The sequence below is a fragment of the Camponotus vicinus genome, unplaced genomic scaffold (genome assembly GCF_025532165.1).
Source record: "Camponotus vicinus isolate PSW18456_S1 unplaced genomic scaffold, iyCamVici1.0 SCAF_2, whole genome shotgun sequence".
Taxonomy (NCBI): Eukaryota; Metazoa; Arthropoda; class Insecta; order Hymenoptera; family Formicidae; genus Camponotus; species Camponotus vicinus.
Window position 1 is genome coordinate 25,463,573 of NW_028141956.1, and position 24,610 is coordinate 25,488,182.

At 32.4% G+C, this 24,610-nt stretch overlaps 1 protein-coding gene and 1 long non-coding RNA gene across 3 annotated transcripts in view; one reads left to right on the forward strand and one right to left on the reverse strand.

Annotated features, from left to right (window-relative positions):
• The first annotated feature begins 246 nt into the window (after positions 1-246).
• The window catches only part of LOC145966968 (uncharacterized), a 36,428-nt gene continuing 12,064 nt past the window's right edge, over positions 247-24,610 (forward strand). The window contains exon 1 of one of the 2 annotated variants that reach the window (XR_014437249.1): positions 247-943. This is a non-coding gene — a long non-coding RNA (uncharacterized LOC145966968). Of the gene's footprint in view, positions 944-2,622; positions 2,687-24,610 lie in introns of those variants that run through there. The other variant, XR_014437250.1, reaches the window with a different exon arrangement.
• LOC145966967 (uncharacterized) lies at positions 16,329-23,581 on the reverse strand. The gene is made up of 3 exons (XM_083091432.1): positions 23,342-23,581; positions 18,966-19,517; positions 16,329-18,405 (listed from the first exon to the last, which is right to left on the reverse strand). Exons 1-3 carry the CDS (start codon positions 23,361-23,363, stop codon positions 18,305-18,307), a joined length of 675 nt encoding a protein of 224 aa, XP_082947558.1. The 5' UTR covers positions 23,364-23,581; the 3' UTR covers positions 16,329-18,304.

The window sequence follows — 24,610 nt, forward strand, 5'->3', positions numbered from 1 at the left end:
CGAGTAATCAAGAATTGATAGAATTATTAATATAATTAGCTTTGATATATTAATCGTAGTTAATTAATTAATCTATAATCTAAAATATTTCTATAATATTCCGCGTATATATGTAGTATATGTTAAAGTACGTGAAATATTTCGGCAACGAGTTGAATAACAACACGACGTTCGACCTTGGTGATGTAAATAATTGCGATATTGTTAGGTCACGGCTTTCGTATCATTCGCACGGCGACACTCGAGTAAAGTAGTACTGCGAAACATTTCGTACATTATCAAATTCTTTTTCTAAACGCGCTTGAGAGTATCGGAATATAATTCGCTATGAGAGAGAGATTATTAATTTACATTTACTAAACTTTTAATTAACAACACGAAACTATATTGTTATAACGATAAATCTTTATCAAAACTCGATCACCCATTATTACAAATAAAAATCAAAATGACAGAGATAATAATTTTGTTCTTTCGATCTTTACAGATAGTAATTATTTATCTAACAATGTTTAGAGTCAAATATATTTCGTTCGATTTGTAAACTTTCCTAAAATACAAGCATAAATTAATTAAACGATTGCTACATCACGACTTTTCATTAATTTAATTTTTCGATCTTATAATTCATGTTGCTATACATATTATATAGTATTATATATCAATAATGGGTAGCATATTTAATGAGTAGCGTTACAATTTTAGTCTCGTGTTGAGTGCGAATTAACCTCGTGCGAATCGTACTTTTCGTTGATCTCTTATAAAATAAAGTGTCACGAGTGTCTCGCAATCGACGGAAGTGACGTGCAAAGTGTCTCGCATCGTTATGTATACGACTAATTATAATTAATCATGTTTTTTGCGAGTGAGTGTGAGTGTTATAAGAAAACAGCAAAGAGAAAGAAGAAGGAGGTTTGGATGGCGGACAGAGCAACGATACGCAGTAAGTAATTTATATAAAATATTTTTATTTATATTATTTTCAAAATAGACATATTGCTTGTTCTTTTTTCATTTCCCTGAATAGTATGTATGATTTATTCCAAATTATTTTATATAATATAATGTATATATCTAATACGTTTCAGCTTTTATTTTAAAATACTTAAAATATCTGTAATAAAATATTTTTGTATTAATTAATATTTTCACACAGATATTTTAATATTTTAAAAAACGTTTCACAATAGTATAATTATATGCGATCCCGATCAGTATATCGGAAAACTATTTATTATATAATAATATGATTAATTAACTTTTATAAATAACACATAGCTAATATTTTTATAATAAATAACTTATATATATCGCGGCGAAAGTTTTTGAAGCGCATATTTCGCGTTTTTTAATTATTTATTTAATTATTTAAATATAATTCGGATTGAGAACGCGCAGTAAAACAATCGAAAAGCAGGTCGAAATAATTAACATAATAAAAAGCTCCGTGATACATCGATTTTTTTAATAAGTATTATTTAATTAATCTATATAATCTAAAATACTTCTATATTTTAATATTCCGTGTATATATATATATATGTATGTTAAAGTACGTAAAATATTTCGGTAGTGAATGGGGACAATAACATGAAATTCGGCCTTGGCGGCTATGACGCGCTGTGTTTATATGTCACGGCCTTGATATTATTCGCACAGTAACATTCGAGGAGAAAGATAGTGGTGAGAAATATTTTGTGTATCATCAAATTATCTTTCTAAAACACGCTCGTAATTAGTATCAAGACATAATTTGCTATGATAATTAAAATTAACACTTGTTAAACATTCAAGCCTAATCTGAACTTTTAATAAACGACATGAAATTTATTGTGACGATAATTCTTTATCAAAGCGCGATAATTCCTAATTGTAAATAAAAATCGAAGCGATGGTAAAAATTTTGAATTTTATTACGATATCTTTCGATTATCGATCTTTATGGATAATTATTTGTCTGACAATGGCCACACATACAAACACAGAATCAAATATATTTTCGATACTTTAAATATTTTTAAATACTTTAAAATGCGAATTTTCAATTACATTAATATTTTGATCTTAGGATCGTGTTAATATGCGTATATTTTACATTATTTTGTAAATTAAAAATTGTATTTTCTTAAAAGTTATACAATTTTAAGTTCAAATATAAAAGTTATTAGTATCTGATAATTAATATATTAAGAGAAAGTATAATTTAAATTAAGTAATTTTCAGCATTTTTTAATTTCCAATTTGAATCTTTCACATATGTCATATCAATTTTATATATATATATATATATATATATATATATATATATATATATAGTTCAAATAATAAAAATTTAGTAATTTCTTAATATGTTAAGACTATCGATACACTGATAACATTTAATTATTAAATTGTATCCATAAATAGTAATTATATTATTTTTGTATTTTTTGAAATTTTCTTATAGTTTCTATGTAATTGTATATATAAATTTTAATAATCAAAGACTTTATTCTTTTGAACGTTGCTAGATTCTTATATTCGCTCTTTTTCCTTGATTGCTGACGAAACAATATGTGGCAATCGGGACATTTCTCCTCAAGAAAAGGTGTATCGGTCGAAATTAAATCACATGAAAAGAATTGTGGATGCAATTTGCCGACGCAAAAACAGCGAGAACAATGAAAGAGCAGGATCCAACTCCGAGGTAATTAGCGTGAGAAGCATTAAGAAGACACGAGGCAATTTTGGTCGGCCATTTTTCACGGTAATCTGCGGAATTCGCGTGGCGTTGGTTCGCTCGAATTGGCGTCTTCATTTTGCCACAGTGCAACCATGAAAACGGAGACAGATGGGAGTCTTGAGCGAAGGGTTAGAAACCGCTACGATAAGGCGAGCGGCTAGGAAAGGAGCAGCAATAAAACGGGGGCCTTTATGAAGACGAACGAATTTAAGAAACCCGACGATAGATTCAGGCTTATGGATTGTAAAAAGTTTTGTCGCAGAGATCTTGTCTGAGTAAGACAAATGCTGTCTATAGTGACTTCTTCTTCTTTCAATTCGCGATCTTAGAGAGAGAGAGAGAGAGAGGAAGAGATTGTTAATTATATAATATATAAACTTATTATTAAAAGTTTATTACGAGTAATCATTTTATTATTATTCTTTTTTTAAATATAAATTTTATTATTGTAATTATTAATTACCGAAATTGAAAATTGTTTTACTTTTATTTCTCTCTCTCTCTCTTTCTCTCTCTATTCTAATAATATTAAAACGATTATTCTATAAGCTAAAGTAGTCACACCGATATACGATGCCTCATTAAATCCTGCAAACATACGAATTGTTCCGAACTCGCGCCGAAGTCATATAACGCGATTATTCAGTTTCATTCGTTCCTCCGTTTTCCTATCGGGCAGATTCATTGAAGAAGACAACGCGACTATATAGACATAGACAGAAGAAGAAGGGGCGCATCTGCGATTCACTTAAGGAGTTAACTTCATTTGAGTTGGAAAGACGACTGAATACCGTTTTGCTCGATTATCTCCCAGGTTTTCTCAGGTTCGAAATTCGTTCATCCTATTTTATACGATAATCATTTTCTTAATTAACGTAAGAATATCTGACAGACGATACAAAAATTGTTTCTAAAACTTAAACTAAGATCTTAAGAAGAAGAATTCTTTAAAAAAAGGGTTTGAAAACAATAATTCAATTTTCAGTAAAAAATAAGATCTATTATATACTTTTTCATTTAAAAATAATTAAATATATGTGTGTAAATTTCTATACATGTAAATTTCTATACATTGAAATGATCTCCGTTATAAATTCTATTTTTTAAACGATTCAGAATATTAAACGCTACATTTTTATGCTTCTTTTAATATTAAAATGCAATCCGGGAGTTAACTCAAGCTTCGACGATTATTTTCAAAATGGCTGTGAGAGATTCGTCACGGTCTATATAAATTTTATCCGAACGTCAACACAGAATACCATCCTCAGAGCGATCCACCCAGACGGTGGATAATCCGGCTTTGCGCGATCGGTCCGCAGCTGAAACGATTTGGATACTGGACGTGAAAACCGCATTCCGGATAATAACTAGCTGCTTATCAAGCATCTAAGACGATTTCGGAAACCTATATCTGTGAAATGTTGGAAATCTGGAGATCAGAATCGCGGCTAAGATTCGAGAATCGGCGTAAATTTAGCTTGGCTTAATGTTATTTGTATTAAAGATCTTTGTCTATTGATTTCTATCTCAAAATTGCGGTTCAAAAAAGGAAGATTGTCTGTAAAATTATAAATGCTGATTTATTAGCCAGATTTTACATTAATATTAGAAGAAATATAAGGTAATCAGATGTATAAATGCAAGCTAGTTTTCTAAAAAAGCTAAGAAGAGAGTTGACAATCGAACCAATGGCAAACGAATATATATCAACAAGAATTTTTGATGTGTGATTATTTATTATTTTTATTATAATAAAAATCAATATTACTGCTAACAAAGAATCACCAAGAGTTGGTTTAGTTATCAACTATCATTTTTAGCACTTTTAGCGAAAAGTAGCTGTTGGAGCTCCTTTACTATCTTGAAATTTTCTCTTCTTTTCACTCAAATTGCCTTCGATACCTTCTTTGATTCTTGTGCGATGAGCAAAAAATATCGATACAAGCGAAACACTTTGCCAACTTTGGACGAAAAATGTAAAAAAATATAAAGCGAAGCACGAAGTCGGTTCGATATAAAAGTAAGATAAGAATTCCTGTATTCCAGAAAATGTTAAAAGTATGGTTTTTGTTCAGAAAAAAACACATTTCTAGTCATCCATAGACGTTTTTATCTTTTTAATTACTATTGAAGAGCTTAAGATGCATGTCTTTCATTATTAAAATTTTTCGGAAAGAAAGTTATTCCTTTCTATTTGACAACATAAAACAATAAAATAAACGTAATAGCTTTGTCATTTCTTTCCTTTTTCATTAAAAATTGTCAATACTTGAAAGTATACTTTTAAGAAATAACATACATTTCGAGAGATTATGAAATAAGGGAAATAACGCAAATTTTCAATAAATATTAGTTGTCTTAGTAACAAAAATTTGCTTATAAATTAATAATTTTAACTTTTAGAATAATTTGCTTACAAATTAATGTTTTTAATTTTTAGAATATATATATATATATATATATATATATATATATTTTTTTTTTTAAATTAAAAACATTAATTTGTAAGCAAATTCTTGTCACTAAGACAACTAATATTTATTGAAAATACGCATTATTTATCACAATCTCGAAATCATTTATACAAATATTTGGGCGCACTTTTTCGCAATCATGAAAATCTATAAATTGAAAAGAATAAAAATTGAATCATTGAAGTGAATAAAATAAATCATGAGTCAATATAGGGGAATTCGAAGCAATTAATCACAAGTGCAAAGAAGAATATAAGAAATGATATATAGAAAAGGTTACAAAAAAAAACAATATTATTATCTCTATAATTATTATTCGTATTTTATGGCGCCCTATTTTTTCCTCATTGGTCAATCAGACCGAAAATAATTGAATGACAGTCACGCTTATATTTGTCTTTTATTGATTAATTAATATCCCTACGGACATCGATCCGGGGACTCATTTGATAACGTGTTGCGAATGCCTAAAGCAACATCAAAGGCGGGTTATCGATTTACCCTATTACACTCGATTTCATTAACCGTAAGCATCTCGTCTCTCGCACAGTCTGTATGATATACTCCGACAGTTGAATAACTGTGATTTCAAAAATATCAGAGAGGAGTTATTTGATGTATCAAACGATAATTAAATCTTTCATCTATTTTTAATTCTATATGGCGATGCATACAATAGAAATTTTATGTTAAAAGTGTGTAAGTAAACAATTTCAAAGATACAGTTGATAGAAATCTATGTATACTCTTTGATCTCTTGGTTGAATTAATGTAGTATACAGAATGTAATGAATATAGAGAAATGTTATTAATTATATACAAACATTAATATAATCAAACGTCTGATTCCAGTAATTTTAGATCCGCGAATTATGTTAATGTTATATATCTGAATATTTTATATAATTATATACTAAATATATTAAATTTTACGAATTGTATATTTTTTTTTATTTATGTTGATATTAATAAAAAAACATTTTTATTTAAAAGACTAATAATCATAATGGAAATATAATGTATTGTTGCGTGTCAAATATAATAAAATGTGTAAAATATGCCATTGCTTTTGGTCATGATGGCGATTTACCAAAATTCATTGAACAACATCGTCATTGCACGAAGGGACTTTCAAAAGAGTATAAAATACGCTCGTATATAAAACTCGCGTAAAGATAAAGCGGCAGGCCGTATCTCGTATTCACCCCCGGCGCGATAAATTTCCATCGTTATATGAGAAAAAGAAAAGAAATTTCACGGTGACCCGTTTATCTGTCAAAAATGATGACAAAAAACTGCATCTCTAGCATATATGTTTGCACATACCAACACATACGTATGCATCGTCGCGTTTTAGAACATTCAAAGCAAGGACGTACTCGGCAGGCTGTATAAAGGAGAAAAGATTTGAGAGACTGCATACACTCTGCAATATTTACGCACATACATGCCGTCGTGTATATTCGCGTCATACTTTGGCACGAAATATAAAAAGAGATTGCATGGCTGATTTATGTAAATACCTTAGGCCCGCGAATAAACGAGTTCTTGCTGAACCGAAGAGTGGAAGGCGAAAAGATAGGAACCTTTTCGGGAGAGAGAGCTAGGGCGAGACGGTCGAGGGAGATCGGGGGATGAGTGGGTACGGTAAAGGCTTACGGAAGTAGGTGCGGGTATGCTCCCGATGGGCGCGTTCGGGAAGTAAATATTTTTCGACGCCGTCACTCGCGGGGATTCGCGAAGAGAGTTTATCGTATTTCGCGCCCAGCTGCCTCGACTGCCTGGGAAGAAGCCTCGTCGAGGCAAAGGCACGACGGATAGATGGAGGTATGACGAAGAGACGAGAGAGGGATGGGGGTTCGCTCAGCCAGGATGCACGCTCATCCGGACAAGCGTATTTCGCCTCGTCGGAAGTCACGACCTACTCAATTTGCGAGTCGACTGCTTATATGCATACCGCTGCACGCTGGCGAAGTTTAAATAATCTCGACGTTTCTGTCGGGCAATACGAGCATGTATGTAACGCGAATTTAGAGCGAAGTAAGCGTGCGTCCGTCATAAGCATAATTTTGAATTTTGAGAAGTGAACGATAATAGCATCACGTCGTTTTAAAATGCTTGCTTTCAAGAGAATTTGGATTGTGACAAACCTGACAAATATATTCGCAATCTATATAAATATTTCACCTCGAGTCAAAAATTATTTTGAATTAAATCATTTTAAATGGATTAATTTTTGAAGACCAAATATTTTATATTGTTTCTCTTACCCTACTCCTTTCAATCTAAAAAATTATTATACAATAATCAAATAAATTTTTCATACAAATAAATTATCAAATTCTTGAAAATCAATCGTTTCGTTACATTTTGCACGGACATGTAGTCTACAATTATATTAAATAATTAATGAAAACTCGCTTCTTCTCGATTGCAATTGGAGAAGCACCATTATAACAGCACTTAAAGCTTTTACATTTGTACCAGCATTCGTGTCTCGTAAATGTAACAAAAACATCCGTTGGGCAAAGCTAATATTCCCAACGTCGCGACATCGCGCGATCAGAGCGCAGTTGATTAAGCAGTTTGCAAACGCATCGAAGCGAGAGGGAGATAGATTGATAGAGAGTAAGAGAGCTCGGCGCGCACGTGGGCGTCTCGAGTAATTACATAGTATACCTGGGGCGACGGTGAGACGAAAACATCGGTCGGTCCATGCCGATTGCTCGCGTTTATGTAAACGCGCCATATTGTATCCGTTTGTTAACATAACGCATCGCGAGAGCAGACGTCTCTTTGATGCGTGGAATATGTTCCTAAGTGACGAATCGCTCCGGATGCGAGCAAATATCATCCGTAAGCGACGCCGACTCGCGGCCCCGTACGCGATGCTGCGCACCCTTTACACAAACGAAGAGTCCTTCCTTGCGACCCCTGATACGCCCACGACAGCGCGACGACAAGGTCCTTAGTATGCGCGTTACACGTCGCCTTAGGCCAGCATTTCGCTTAGCGCAAGGTAAATTTCACGATGTAAATGCGGCTACAAGAATACGGGACGGATGCTCGCGTTAGTCCGTACAATTCGCTCGAGAATGCCGGAACCGCGAATAATATCGCTTGCCCGTCTGATGCTCGAAAATCGTTTGATGTCTCGCACGGCCGTGCTCAAATATCCAGAGTCGCGTATAATTCAATTGCAGTGAACTCGCATCACCTTGGCACGAGTGCTGACGAAGGGGGATTCGCCTTCGATCTAAACGCACGAGATAATTCCGCGTCTTGTAATTTATTACGTTAAAGATGAATTATATACCGACGACATTTTAATTCGTCTTGGTACGCGAAGATATAATTGCGTCGTGTGTTAGTACGAGACGTACGCAATTTAATTATGGCGCACACTCGCGGTATTGCGAGCAGCTGTCTGTGCAAAGACGACACGCATTTGACGTTTCTGATGAACACGATGCCGAATATATATACCGCGTCGCTCTATTACAGCGCTGAAATTACATTATCACTAGTATTTCCTGCATATATGCTTACATTCGATGCTCCTCGACTGTTTGCTAATCGATTTTCGCCGTGAATTCGTGGAACGAAATCAATCGAGAGCTATGTATATCGGATACATTACGTTCGTAATGTTGCCTTGCGACGGATGTTTGCGACAGATACATACGACGCTTTCTACTTTTCCAGATAGCACATAGAATTTTCCATTACGTGAACTTTCGATTTAAATACTTTTTGCATTAAAAAAAGAATATTCAATTGAGGGAGTATATCAAGGAGATAAACGCACAAAAATGTATTTATTGATACAATTTTCGTTAAAAGAAAGTTCTATCTTGTATAAAATGTATATAAAAATTGTGATATAAATAGCGCTCATTGCATTTAATATGTACAATTTTATTTAAATGAAGCAATGTAATTTAAGGGATGTATATTTTGTAAGTTATTCAATATTTCTCAGAAGAATTTCGTTTGAACATCTCAACTATGCCTAAATTACCTATATCTTTCCTCTTCGTCATTTTCGAAATTGATGTTACTTAGTTCATTGTTAGTCTTTAGGTCAGCCATTATTGTGCTTTAAACGTTTACTCTTTCACGCTATATTCTCTTTCAATATCCTAGCGATCCCAACCGCGGAATAATTAGATCAGTCTTGCGCCTGGAGCAGATGGAAAAGGTCAATATTGCGACCCAAGTGAAATGAGAAGGGGCCAAGAGGGAGAGGAAGAATTATCTCTCTCGTGCCGCGTGAAAAAGACTTAATCACATTTCAGAGCGCAGCAGAATCCTCCTTTTTCCGCGTCCACCTTTTCCATTAACTAATAACGGCCTGGCGGAATGGATCGGAGAGGAGGGGGAAAGGTCCCGGAAAATAATTTGCGAAGTATTATAAAAATATCACGACTCCTTGGACGACGGTGACGCAAAGTTTCGATGAAAGACACGCACAAAGTTATGATTGGAAATTAACGTTGTTCTAATTATAAAGAATTTCTTGAATGTCGCTTCAGGCGACGTCGTTTAATTGATCAAAGTTCGACACTGATGCACTGAAGCTTTTATGATTGTCGGATAACCACGTTGGAAAAAATATAATGTCTATTTTTACGTGAAAAATGTAAACGCTGTAAAATAGAACGGCGAATTGCAAACCACACACAATATACGTTTATCAATTCAACATTGCAATCATAAATATTATATATGTATGTATGTGTGTGTGTATTTATATACAAACAATATATAAAACAACTTTTTAAAAACTAAAAGCACGGTGAAAATTTGAATATATGTTATTTCCAAGCGAGTACTGTCGCTTTCACAAATGGAACGTTGGTTGCGTTATTTCGCCAGGGATTGCGGATGCCTTGAAAAATCGGAGAATCCTCAGCGGGAAAATTGCCCCGCCGAACTGCCGCGGCAAACCACAAATCGTGGAAGAAACCTAGCCAGAGCCCCCCTGCCGACACACACCCGCCAAGGAGGATACGAAAGTTTGTTCCGCGAGGAAAGTTTTGAATATTCAATACTCGCCGGCGAAAGGCAAGCGAGATTCGCGGAGCGAGACGGACGGTTGCGGGTGCATGGAACAATTTCATTTCTCCTATTTCCTTCTTTTCTGCGCGTGTTATTCGTAGGCGCAAGACGACGAGAGGGTGAAAGGGAGAAGGGGTGGCCTCGCGCCGATATTTTCTATTGGCGATGCGTCTGGCATTCCGCACGACTCCATCATATCCCGCCGGCTCTCGTCGCGATTTCGCGGAGACAGTTCTCGGGACCCTACAAATCTTCCCGTGAAAGATTTCGAGGAGATACCCAAGAGGGTTAGATGTTTTTCGATGAATCGATTGGAGGGTACTTCCGCTATGCAAACTCCCCTTCCGCTTTTTTTTCTTCCGGACTATCTCTCCGGAAACCAAACCCCTGCAGGCTCGGCTTTTCCCACTTCCCCTCGATCTACCATCGAATCAACGGAGTTAAGGCTGCACTCTTGCGAATCCTTCGTCCTGCAGTCACTGGCCCGTCGCATCGTCCGTCAGAGGAAGTTTCGGTAACGAGGTTGACTCCGGACGACGATGGTATTCCCTGGGCGTATGATCTCGCGGAATCTTGTTTAGAAAGTGTGCGATCGAATGGAAACTCTTTCACTGGGATTACTAGCATACGCCATCGAAAGAAATATCGCGCGATGAAAACATAGTCGAATGGATTTGAATTCTACGAGTCGCGCGCGTAGTCAAAATTTAATACTACATGTCGGCTGCGTATATCTCGAGAGAACAACTTTTATACATACTGTGTTTTATAGATACGTTTTAGAATTGATCGTTCTTTTTGCATCGTTGGAAAACTCTTTTTAATCATTTCGTTCGAACGTATCTTTTTATTGTATTGTTGACAAAATAATTACTAAGAGTATCTATGATTTTCTGTAAATGCATTCATTAAATAAATTATTATTTTGTCAACAATACAATAAAAAGATACATTCGGACAAAATAAGTACAATAATTGAAAAGAATATTAATATCTTGATTTTTATTACATCAAATATGGTTTCCACGAGATCATTGAATTTTCGCGAATGTATCATACGAAACATGACAGTTTTATATATAATTTTATATATACATACACACACAAATAAAAGTTATCAAATGTACAAGCAAATAATCAGAAAGTGACAACTTTAATATTAAAATATAATAAAAGAAAAAATTATTTGAAAATATAATATATTAAGATTTTTATAAGTGCAATAATGTAAACATAAATTTTATTATTCGCCTATAATTAATGAGTACGTAGGAATTTCTTCTCAAAGAGTATGATTAAATTTGGTTAAATTCATAAGTGATAAAAAATATCCATTCTATTGACATCAACAAATATTTAATTTAAAAAAAATTTAATTTTTTAAATATTTTAATTAACCGCGAAATTTTTTCAGTTAAAATCCTATATTACTTTTTTGTTATTTTTTATTTTTTATTTTATTAATTTTTCTTCATTTCTCACGTAAAAATGCGATAATTACTTAAGATCTTTAGAGAGTTATGTACATGTTATCGATATTGATGATAGCATCGTGTTTGCAAGGATTAACTTCGGTGTAACCATGTAGTAGCCCTTCCCAGTAACGTCGCACACCAGCGCTTTTCCTCGAGTTCGCGAGGAGAAACACAGGCGGTTAACTTCGGTTTGAATTAATAAACGAGGCTTGGCTTCTAATACTAAGCTTAACTTAGTTTGCCGATCGAGGTCTCCTGCACCGAATTCTAATCCGATTGTGCAGATCACGTGCAATATGGGACGGCGATATAAGCACGGTGGTATAACACGTTTGTGAGTAAAGTTATATCCGATAAACGTGAATTTTTAAGGAAAATATGCACTAAACTTAAAAAAAAAGAGAAAGAAAAGCAATTATACATCATACGCTTAATAAAGATATTTAAAATAATAATTTCAAAGAGGATTATATATTTATATCGTAATTCCTTATATTATCTCAGTCGCAAGAGGAAGAAAATTTAATTGTCCCTTGCAAATATTGACACTTTCTTTTGTGTACTCTGTGAATAGTATTCCATCATAACAGACGTAAATTGAGTTAGTCTAGACAACTTTTACAATCGCTCCTAAACGGATTAGATCGATCGATAGATGACTTGAGAAAATACGAAAGAAGGATTTTAATAAAGATCCGTATAATTTGAAATTTTATACAGATTAATAAGACATAAGATACACATTTCGACCGCTGTTATAACACATTTAGAAAACACTCGTAACGTGATACAATCTAAAGTCGCATCGCAGAAGGGATCATCGATGGTTCTTCGCCTCCTCGAGGTACTGCATGCGTGTTCCCATAAAAGTGGTGGAGCATCGACGATGAAACGAGAATCGGTGCAGCATAGACGACAGGCTTGAATCGAGGATATAGATACGGGCAATCGCGAGGGAAACCATTAAAGGCTGTTTCTGAGTCTTATCATAGTCGCGCAGCGACAGTGCCAAAGCAAGGAGGACTCGACCCATTCAATTGTCGCGATAACGTCGGGATTCGAGTCAAGACGCATCAGACTTGGCCGGAAACGACGTCGTCGAAGAGCTTCCTCCTCGTTTAACCGTCCCCGCGAGCGCCACTGATCTAACCCGCGTTTCCGACCTTGCACCCTTCAGATCTACCCTTCGTGAGATTATGACCTTGAGATAGAGTCTAGATAGTTGGACAATGGCATTTCCACCGAAATTTTATTCCTGCCTTTCAAGTATCGCTGATCCGTCCTCGAAATATTTCTAATCACTTATCAAAGGGACAAAATTTTAAATTATATTTTTGATAATGAAAATCTTATCATTATTAATTTTAATAAAAATCTTTAATAAAAATAAATGACGATACCTTATGGATATATATTGTTTAATTTTATATTTCTCTTTTGCTGGAAAGTCTGTTACAAAGGGCGAGTTTCATGGTATTAAAAACGCGAGTTACAAGTAAGAACGGGCGAGTTAAACACCCCGCTGAAACGTTTAGGCAACGAGCGTGTAATTAAAAACACGAGAGTAACGGTAATCTGGCTTTCAAGAGCCGCACACGGTAGGAAGGTCACACGCTCTCGGCAAGATAGAACCATGCCATCGATTTCCGCTCTCTCTCTCTCTCTTTCTCTCTTTCCCTCCCTCTCTCTTTGGCCCAATAAACCCCATCTCCATTCACGCCGCTACCGACTTCCGCTCAGAAAGCACGAAGCGTTCTCTCCCGCGCCCAATGTAGTCCGTCATGTGTTCGTGACAATAGAATCGCGAGGGTTCATGCATAAATGCGACGTAACAATAAACAGAGCGGCTGAGAGTACAGGGGTGAGATGCGAGAGGGGGAAGTGGCCCTTCAAAAGCCATCATAGCCGGAGGATCAGAAACCGATATGAGATTCGGGTATATATGAATGATGTATCGTGCCCACACACGCTGTGCTACTATTTCTGTTTCCGCGTTGTTACGAGAGTGAGGAAGAAACATCGCGAAAACTCTTTGCTCGAAATATATACGCATGCATGCACACACATCGAGTGGAATTATATACATCGCAGACGTGCCGGATATCGCCACCATCGTGCGAAGAATCTTTTGTAAACTGCGGAATATCATAACTTCGATTACGGTGCATACGATGTAAAAGTGTATTGCATAATGTTCAGTGACGATTTGATATTGATAACAGACGATAGCAAGTAACAGAAAATTGAAGATATTATATTATGAAAAATAAATAAAAAATCATGATTGATTTATAATTAATAATTCATACGTTTTTAAATATGCATATATGTCTGCATTCTCGAGTCTATGCATGTAATCCAACAAAGTACATGTAAATTCAAGAAGATGAAATCTTCAAGAGATAATATCCTGCTAAAGCAAGTACAGTTAAATACAGTAGACGAGCTGCTTTTTCTTCTTGCATACAATTGCGGTAATGCATATAGAAGAACTCTTTCATTCTTTTACTTTTTATCTTTAATGTTGCTTTTATATTTTCCTTCAGGATCAAAAATTCTTCGACTTGTTTGTTTCAAAAATATGTACATTAATTTTTCACATCTTGGTCTCTTTGTTAAATTAGTAAAATGTTAAGATCGATTCGGTATTTTTTTCAAATGATTCAAACCACAAAAAAGAATAAATATTTATTCGCATAAAAGAGAGAAAGAGAAATATTTCTTTATATATTATATATATTGTGTGTGCATACATTTTCTAATTTTTAATTATGTAATTAACTTTGGTAGTTTTCCATTGGAAAAAATTTAATTACAAAAATAAATACTTGAGGGTATTTGAATGAAGTATATTTCTCTACATATTATATATATATATATATATATATATATATATATATATATGTGTGTGTGTGTGTGTGTGTGTGTGTTTTCTAATTTAATTATGCAATTAGTTTTAATAATCCCATTGAAGAAAATTTAAATGCACAAAAATTGAGGTAAAGAATTTATCATTAAAGTTTCAATATGATAAAAATAAGAAATTTCGTATGTCCCATGTCTCTTTCTTAAAAATCGAAAAGTTAGAAATATGATGCATCTAAAAATGTATCATTATCGTACATACACATTATAAAAGCAAATTGATTAAAACAACTTAAAACTTCTATATCTTAAATTCAAAAATTTTGAAGTCCTCAAATTAAAATTTCAACGCATTGTTTTGGTTATTTAAATGTAAATTAAATGGAAATATGTAATAAACATCACAGTTCTGAACACAGATATTCGTGTGCAATCATCCTCTTTAGCGAAGTCGCTACGAGAGTATAGAGGCCTCGTTTGCAGAGTGAGTATGACCCGTCTGGTGGATTAGATACTCGTAAACTCTTACAGGTGACAGAAGGATGAGGGACGCGAGGGGTGATGTTAAGTCCACGAAGGAGATGCAAGGGGGAGAAGAGGGAGGAATTGATGGCACGCGGGAACCGAGGTTGCCTCGAGTGGCGAAACGGCTGGAAGTTCCTTTCATGTAAAGTAATTAACTACCAGCAACCGTTGACAAACACCTTACCCTCGTTCGCGGGCCTGCTGGCCTCGAGTGTCCTGGCGTCGTGTCGTTTTCCTGGCACGAACCCGCCGCCATTCCCTTTATCCTTTCAAGGGAGAGGATTTTTGTATTTTTCATCAACCCTCCGACCCTTCGTTTTCCTCGCTACTCTGGCCGCTAACTTGTCTGGCTTTATAGCCAGCGTTCCTTTTCGTCCTTGAGGCTTCCCGTCCTGCATTAAACTTCTATCATCTTTGATGCTCTTCGGCTTTTGCACAAACCACTGGCCGAGGAAAATCGACCTCGCTCTTTTGTTTTATGAGGCCCTTTTATTATCATATATTTTCAACAAGAAACCCGGACTTCAAAGCGTTATAAAAATTATGTGTGCGTGCAATTTTGCGTCTTAACGTGTACGAAGATGCGTGTAGGATCATTTTGCATATTTAAGTGCTGGTCAAAAGAAAAATCTAAATTTGAATTGCAAATGTTCAGATTAATGAGGGTTTTGGCAAAGTATACATCCAGCAATTTTATGGAAGCATTGCAATATTTCTTATTTTTTAAATATAAAATGTACTAAAAATGTATGAATATATATATATATACATGCACACGGTACTTAGAAAAATATCTATTGTTTAGAACTTAGTTACACTAAAAGTCTACTTATGCTCTTAGTAGCTTTATCCATCTTCATCTTGAGAATTTACCTTCAGTTACAAACTTTCACATCTCCCGGGATATCCAGACTTTTCTGATCACCTATTCTCAAGAGATACCAGTTTGTATTTTTAATCAGTATACGATGAGCGCCTCCATTTACCCTTCCCTTTCTTAACTTTATTGCTCAGCTACCTTCTCTTCCACCACGACATTGTCTACTCCTTTCACTACTTCGTCATCGGCGTCCCATCGGACCAATAAGCGTCGAAGTTTCTACGTTAAACAGATAACAGTCTTGACAAATAATTATGAACTTCGTAACATCATCAAAAAATGACATTTTAATTAGTTAGAGATTTATAAATTACATAAATAAAGACGGATAAATTGATAAATATATTTGATAATAATAACTGATAAATACATAATACAATGCATAATTTTTTGTGGTACAAAAAATTTTATTTGAAGAAAATGTGATTTTCTATATTCGATAACTACGATTGAATTAATTTATATATAAAGTTATGTTGATATAAAATTATTTGTTTGAAGAAAAAAATACTTGTGAAGTTATATCAATTAATTATTTATGTGTATATAATTTATATGATTTATATGCATTTATCTTCAGACGAATAATATACATATGCTTATAGATATAATTTTCTTTATAAATAAAACTCTAGTCTCATTACACAGTGTGAATTACTTAACTACTTAATTTCCCTCGCGATGCATTATTTATTAATTGATCCGAGGGATACTGAGGGGAACATCGTTTCAGATATGGGTTTAAAACTGAGTTTATCAGAATAACCATGGTTTAACAAAACTGTTAAACATAATTAGAATTATAATAGCATTCTGACGCGTATGAGAGACCTATATTGTAATTAAAGCGTATGCCCTAATAAAGTCAAATATCATCATTAAAACTCTCATTATAACTTCTTGATGTTTGATGATATATTTAATAATGTAATATGCAGAGTGTCCACACATAAAGGCACAAGTCAAAATTTATATAATGTGTTGATGAGATTGCATATAAATGAAAAAGTTCATATAAATCTATATTCGAAAATATTTTACTAAAAAATTATAAGCACTCAAAGATTCGCGATTAAAATTGTTCCTATAATTTGTTAGACAAAATCACAGACATATTATTATACGTATCGCATAATTCAGAAAAAACGTAGTTGTTTACTGTAATCACACAAATCACAACTCAAACGTCAGAATTATGACGTTGAAATTAAATGAAATCTAGTAAACAAAAACATGTGATAAAAGACTAGATTAAAGGTCGTATAGGTTAAGATAAACAATAACTTAGAATTATCTATTTCTCAGTCAGCGTCTAGTACTATTTAAAATTTTAATAAAGTTGTAAGAACAATTTTACTCCTTGATCTTTGAAAATTTATAAACCATTAATAAAACATTTACGAATATTGGTTTATATGAATTTTTTACTTCTTCGATTCCATTAATACATTACATAAATTTAGTTCTAATCTTTTTATAGACATTCTGCATACATATAAGTCGCTGAATAAATATATAAACATTGATATTATTAATCATAAAACATATATACTATTTACATTTGATAGATTTTCCTCGCTTTAATGTAAATTTTCTTATTCTTATTCTGAAAGAAAAATATACTTATTAGTCTTCTTATTTATTAATTATTAATATCAAAATGCATTTTTCATTATTTACAGTAAATGTAATGCAATCTAAATAAAAATAAGTACAATCAGAATAAGAATCAAGAATCGATAAAAATGAGTTTCATTACGCTCACATATTTTTTTAATAGATTGTATCATCTCTTGATGAAGAAAATCGCAATTAATGTCTGCATAATATTATGATAACCTTGATTACATGCTTTTATACCAATATATGTATAAATATAATGAACAAGTTATGTAATGTATAATATGAAATTATGTAATGTATAATATGAAATTTGATATTTTCGATATTTAGAAAATGTCAATGCATAAATTAGTGATTATTTGTGACATATAAAATATAATTTAAATGCGACTATCAAATTATCTCATATATAATATACACATGCTTCGCATTCTGTATATTGACACTGAAAACATGACATAACCAAAATATTAATATTGATAAATATTCTAAAATTCTGTCATTCATGAAAAGAGATTAATTGGAAATAACTAGTATGAAAGTCTTATATAAAAATGTCTATATTTTAAAAATAAAATTACGTTATGTACTAAAATCTAATCACAGATTCGTTAATAAATGATCTTTTGTGGATTTATTAATAAACATTTTTAGAATTGCTAATTTCATCGACAAGCTATCTTCGCCACCAACTCCTCTCCATGATGAAACGAACCATTAGAGACAGAACCATAAGAAAGATGATAACCGCCGCTGCCACAAGAATAGCGCCGTATCCTGTTAAAAGTTATTAATTTTAAATTTTGTCTTTTGTCCATCGCAATTATTTTTAACAGACGGTCACTAATTTTGACCATTTTTAAATTCAATCTTGTTATTGAGAACTGATTGTTGCTACAGTCATTAATTTATGATCGTGTTAAAATTAAAATATCGATCTCCTCACGAATATTAAAAAGAGATAATAAAATGCGGATACTGATTTATTTAATTACTTCAAGGCACGCATTGGAATGAAATAATAAATAATAAATAATTTTTTTGTACAATTTTTACAAATCACTTAACACCTTTTTTTTTCTTAACCAAGAAAAATTTTTCTTTCATTTCTCTCTCTTCTTGACATGTAAAAAATTCTTTTAAATTAAATTCTAATTTATTCAAAAATGTGAACAAAAATTTTTAAATAAATTCAAAAAGTATACGCTATATTAATCTTATATATAAGTAAAATAGCAATTCCAGAATTAAATATATAGATAAATTTTTTAGTAGAAAATTCTAATTAAAAAATGTACAACATAAAGCAATTACAAGTTTTTACTACCGATACTCACTTCGTGATTTTTTATCATCAGTTTTTTCCGCGATCCCATTATCTATGTATGGTGCAAAAGAATTTCTATCACACTGCAACTTGAAAAACCGCTCTGGCATTATAGGCATCGGTAACAATGCGTGTTGACCATTAATCCCTTGGAAATGGAAGTCTGTAGTCGGTATTAAAGATGCTTGGAAAGGTGTCAATGGTATTTGCACCCTACAGGTCGCCTCGTCTGTGGAATACGTGTTGCCAAACGAAAAAAGTCCATATGGCCAACCAGCGTGATTTGGTAGCGCAATTGCGCTGTAAGGTGGCGGATCGTCATTATCTGCATTGTCGTTTACGGTAATTGAGGAGAGCGTTATTACGGTAGCCGGATTACTCGAGGTTTCCCCGATCTGTACGTTATGATTCAATGCAGAATTGTCCTGAGAAGTTGACTTTGATAACGATACGTCATCTTGATGGTACGACTTGTCCATCGACCATCGCTGAAGTCTTTCTGATGCGGCACCGCATGTGTCAGTAGATAATAACTGCTCGGCCTCAGAGCTTGCCAAAAAATCTATAATCAAGATTGAAATTGTACATATCTTTGAACAATATTTTTTAAATTCTTATTCGAATATCTTTGATTGACGAGGCTATTTGCCGAAAAAGATTTATTATATTCACACAATATATATTAAATTATGAATAAATTATGAATAATTTATGAAATACATTATATATACATATATATAAAGTGCTACTATATAATTGTATTGTTGTGTAAAGACTTATATTTAAAAAATTATATTAATTACATTGAGATTCTTGTACTACAGAATGTAATAAATAAAGTTAAATTTTAAATTTACAAGAATTTCTGAATTACCTAGGAAGATTAAATTAGATTATCTCTTAATCTATTTTTTAGCTCTAGTTAATATTTCATGTTTTCTAATAATTATTTATTTACTAATATTTCTTTTTTTAATAATATTTATGATTAAAATACAACAATAGCATTTATATAATTTTCAATTTATTATCAATATTTAAATTTTGTACATAATTATTCTTTTCATATTTAATAATTGATAATTTAGTAATTAAATTTGATAAACAATAATTTAATAATTTGATAAAAATATATCAGATTATATAAACATAAATTAATATTATATGCGCTTACATTAAGTTTTAAAATAAGTTTTAAAACAAAAAATATTTGTTATGATTTATATAACACATTAAATAAACATAAGAAAATTTTCAAACTTGTAAATGTGCATAATCGTCAGATCACATGATGGTATAGCATATGTTAATAATTACGACATTTCGAGTTTTCGCGATGCATTTCTATGATACTTAGCTAAGAACCTGGAATGTTGAATGTTGATTCATGCTAATCAACTTACGTGAACGCCGTCAATATTATATGATATTTTTTCTTAGGTCAATATTATATGATATTTTTTCTTAGGTATTATTGATATAAGTCGTTTAAGAGTATTTTTACAATAAATTATTATATTATAATACTAGATGGTTAATATGTACATATATAATTCATCATATGATGAAATATGAAAAGGGCAGCCAACTATCTAATTGAACAGAATTCATATATGCCATGTTTTGATAAGACATGATAGCAAATATACACTTTAAAGTAATAATGAAGAAATGAAAAATATAATATGTAGTACGCGTATAAAAATAAAAACTATACCAAAGATATGTAGCATATTTAGCTACTCAACTTTTACATATTCTGCCCAATTAGATATAACTTCTTTTGCATCACTTTTAGTATTGCTAGTAGCAATCTAATGAGTGAAATTTATAATTTTTACACATTACAGATTATTGTCCGTTATAAATGTCACGCGACGAAATGTGAAGCACACAAAATAACCATGTACACGCTATATGTAAATTGCAAGATTAACTTTAATTTACGATATTAAATAAAAACAGCATTGTGTCAACGAATTTTAAATTATCGTTCGCTCCAAAGTATTTTTCATCATTTTATTGCATATTATATATACTGTAAATAAATTATTATTTCCACAAAATCTTATGAAAACAATGCTTTATCAATAGTCTATTTATGTTTCCGTTTTTTATTTTACATTTGGTACATAACTTCCTTTTTTCAAGCGTATAATTAACTAGTAAATTTATCATGCGAACACATTTAATCTTATATGGATACACATACATGCACACGCACACGCACGCACACACGCGCGCGCACACACACACACACACACACACACACACACACACACACACACACACACACACACACACACACACACACACATATATATATATATATATATATAAATAATTATCTTTAATGAAGGAAAATAACTTCGTTTCAAAACTTTTGCTAATTATGTATGCAACGTAATGGTACAATTGATATATATATATATATATATCAATTGTACCATTACGTTGTATACATATAATTAGCAAAAGTTTTGAAACGAAGTTATTTTCCTTCATTAAAGATAATTATTTTTATGCAAAATAAGTTTTACGTGTCTGGAAGCGCAAAAAACGTCCGACATATATAAAAAATATTTCCAAATATATATAAAATAAAAAATTTATTTTCATAGATTTTTATGTTATATTATAAATTTAAATATTATATATATACGACAATGAGATGACAATTTTTTAAATTGAATTACGCTAATCTATGAAACTCATTGTAGGGAAGAAAAAAGCAAATTTTTTAAATGGGAACCTCCGACAAATATAACATCACTCGATAAGATTCGAAGAGATGAATCTAACGATTTACAATGTTAAGAGAGTTCTAGACCTTTAAGGATTTTTGATATTATGACAGTAACAAATTTTTGAAAGTGGTTTTTCAAGGGTATCGATTTCTGTTCAATCACTTTATTCACGTTGATACCTCGAAAAAGATCGGATCTTTTACATTATAGGTCATTGGGTTTGTCTCTTCGAAATCTACCGAGTGATGTCATTTATTCATGTGAAAAATTTAACCTCGATATCTCGTTAAAATACGGTTGCTTCAACCTGAAAATCATGTCAAAGTAATTTCATTAAAAAAACTTTTTTCGTTTTTTGTCCGAGTCCGATCGTTTTTAAGATATCGACATAAACAGATTGATCGAACAAAAATCGATATCTCAAGAGGCCTTTCAAAAATTCGTTGCTATAGTAATATCGAAGATAGATTTTTAACATTATAGGTCTTGTTGAATTTATTTGTTTAAAACTTATCAAATGGTGTTATATTTGTCAGGAAATTTTCATTAATTTGCTCTCTTTCTCTCACTAAAATGAGTTTTGTAGATTGACGTAATTCGAATCAAAATTGTTTACGAGCCATTCTATTAATTGTCTCGTTTTCATTTTTCCGTTTAAGAAATTTTATTTTACGTAATATAAATATAAATATACGTATAAATTTTATTTTACATATAGAGTTACAGGTTAAATCGAATACCTTGCTAATATTCAAATACCAATGCTAATATTGATTATTGATCGCTTGCATGTGTAACATTTATCTCATTCAAGTCCTTGAGAACCTGTATTACCTCCACTATTGAAGCATGATAACTCAAGAAATACTTTCTATAACGCTTATAAGAGGTAACGTGAACCGAATTCCCACATCTTATGTTGCGTCAAATGTATATTTTAAAAGAACGTTTCACTCAAAACATCGGTCTCACTTTCCTTTTTCATAACGCAATTTATTTATGACTAATTAATGTTGATATTTATCATAAAATTTACATACATTTGCGTGCTTGACATTTACACGAAATCTGATACACACATTTTTCTAGAAATTAATTTTTTAGATTTATTAGAAAGACGCGAATAATATAATAAAAGTATATATATTTTTTTTAATTTTAGAAAGCAAAATTTACAAACAAAACAATATTAAAAATTAAAACAAAAGAAGATGGAAAATCTTAGTGTCGTAAGAAACAAAAGCATGAAATTATAATTATAATTTTAGCACTTGATAGTTTTTACAGTAAGCTATCAGATATTTATTATACAATGACATATAATTTTTTCATTATTTTATATTTTGCTTAGTTACATTTATGAGTCACATTTATGAGTAATAAACTTTAATGAACTGTAGACGATAAAAACGACGATTTCCAATCATCTTAAAAAAACCACCTCGCACAATATCGTCACTTAATGTTTAGCGAGAACCGATGGAAAAATTATATTAATTATGAAGACTAAAGTGCGCGACCGAGCCGAATCGAGGTGCGGTACTGGTTATTCAAAGAACAAACAATGTGAAAATATTAAATGCGTTCGAGATCCAACTGACACAAAATTTCACGCAGTAAATCTACCGTACACGCATACCTTTTCCAGCGTCCCTCGACATTTCTCTATGCTACGTGCACGTCTCGAGCGACGACTGAGCGACGAGAATGTCGCGAGTATCGTGCGCGTTCGTGATTCGACTGACAATCACCTGGCGATGCACCTGCCGTGTGAAGGCATACATATATGCACGCACGTATGTAACGGCGATCGAGGACCGACAATGAGAGATGCGTCGCGATGATGATGTATAGTATAACTGAACGCACAGGCACGGTGAAAACCGCGATCGCTAACGTGACCAATCGTCCAATATGAACACGATGAGGGGCGAACACGTGATCAGCTGTAATGATGTCGCAAGAACGTAGATAACTCTTGATGAGTGCGCTCATTCAGGATGAAAAAATTAGTTCTCGAGCAAAGATGCGTTGTTGTTGCAGTCAAAATAGAAAAGTCTGTTTGCGTTTGAGCGATTTAATAATAACTTTAAATTTAATAACTAACTCGCGTCTCACACACACATATGTATTAAACCGGACAAGCAACTAAAACCGTTAAATTTCACGTTGAATATAGAATATAAATGATGTATAAAATCGATTGTTTTTACCATCTTCTTCAACTAGCTAATAATTAGCCTTGTTTATGATTTCAGCTGTATTTAAGAATTATGATCGCAAAATTGCCTCATCCTTATATTGTAAGGATGAGGCAATTATGGATGGATCATAAACATCAATAATGTTGCTGAATTAGCATAATCGTACAAGAATTGGGTTAAGGTTAACGCTTGGTTTAACGAGCAGCGTCAGAATTCTAGAATTCCAATTATTTAAATAGTGTTGCGTATGTAGCTTCAATGAGCAAACCTTAAAAACTCTTTCGTGCAGTAAATTATATATCAATTAAGATGTACAATTATATGTAGATTCTGAAACATGTGAAACGGAAAAACACAAAACGTTTGAATATACTCGACGAGATTTTAAATCTTGATAAAAGACAAATTATATCTAACAGAATTATTATTATACTAGTGACGTCAAAATTTGCAAAAACTTCAAGAATGATAATTAAATAATTACGAAATCAATGGCAATTATAGAAATGTAATTTTACAATCACGTACATGGCAATATAATTATTCCAAACACGTTTAATAAATTCCTTAGAACAATAAAATAATTTTAATATAAATTTGCCTTTAGTTTATAGCATTTATTATAATAGTACCGTATAATATATTTGCATTTATATTCCTACAGGAATCTTCCGCCGAATTTATATGACGGAATAAAACGTGTA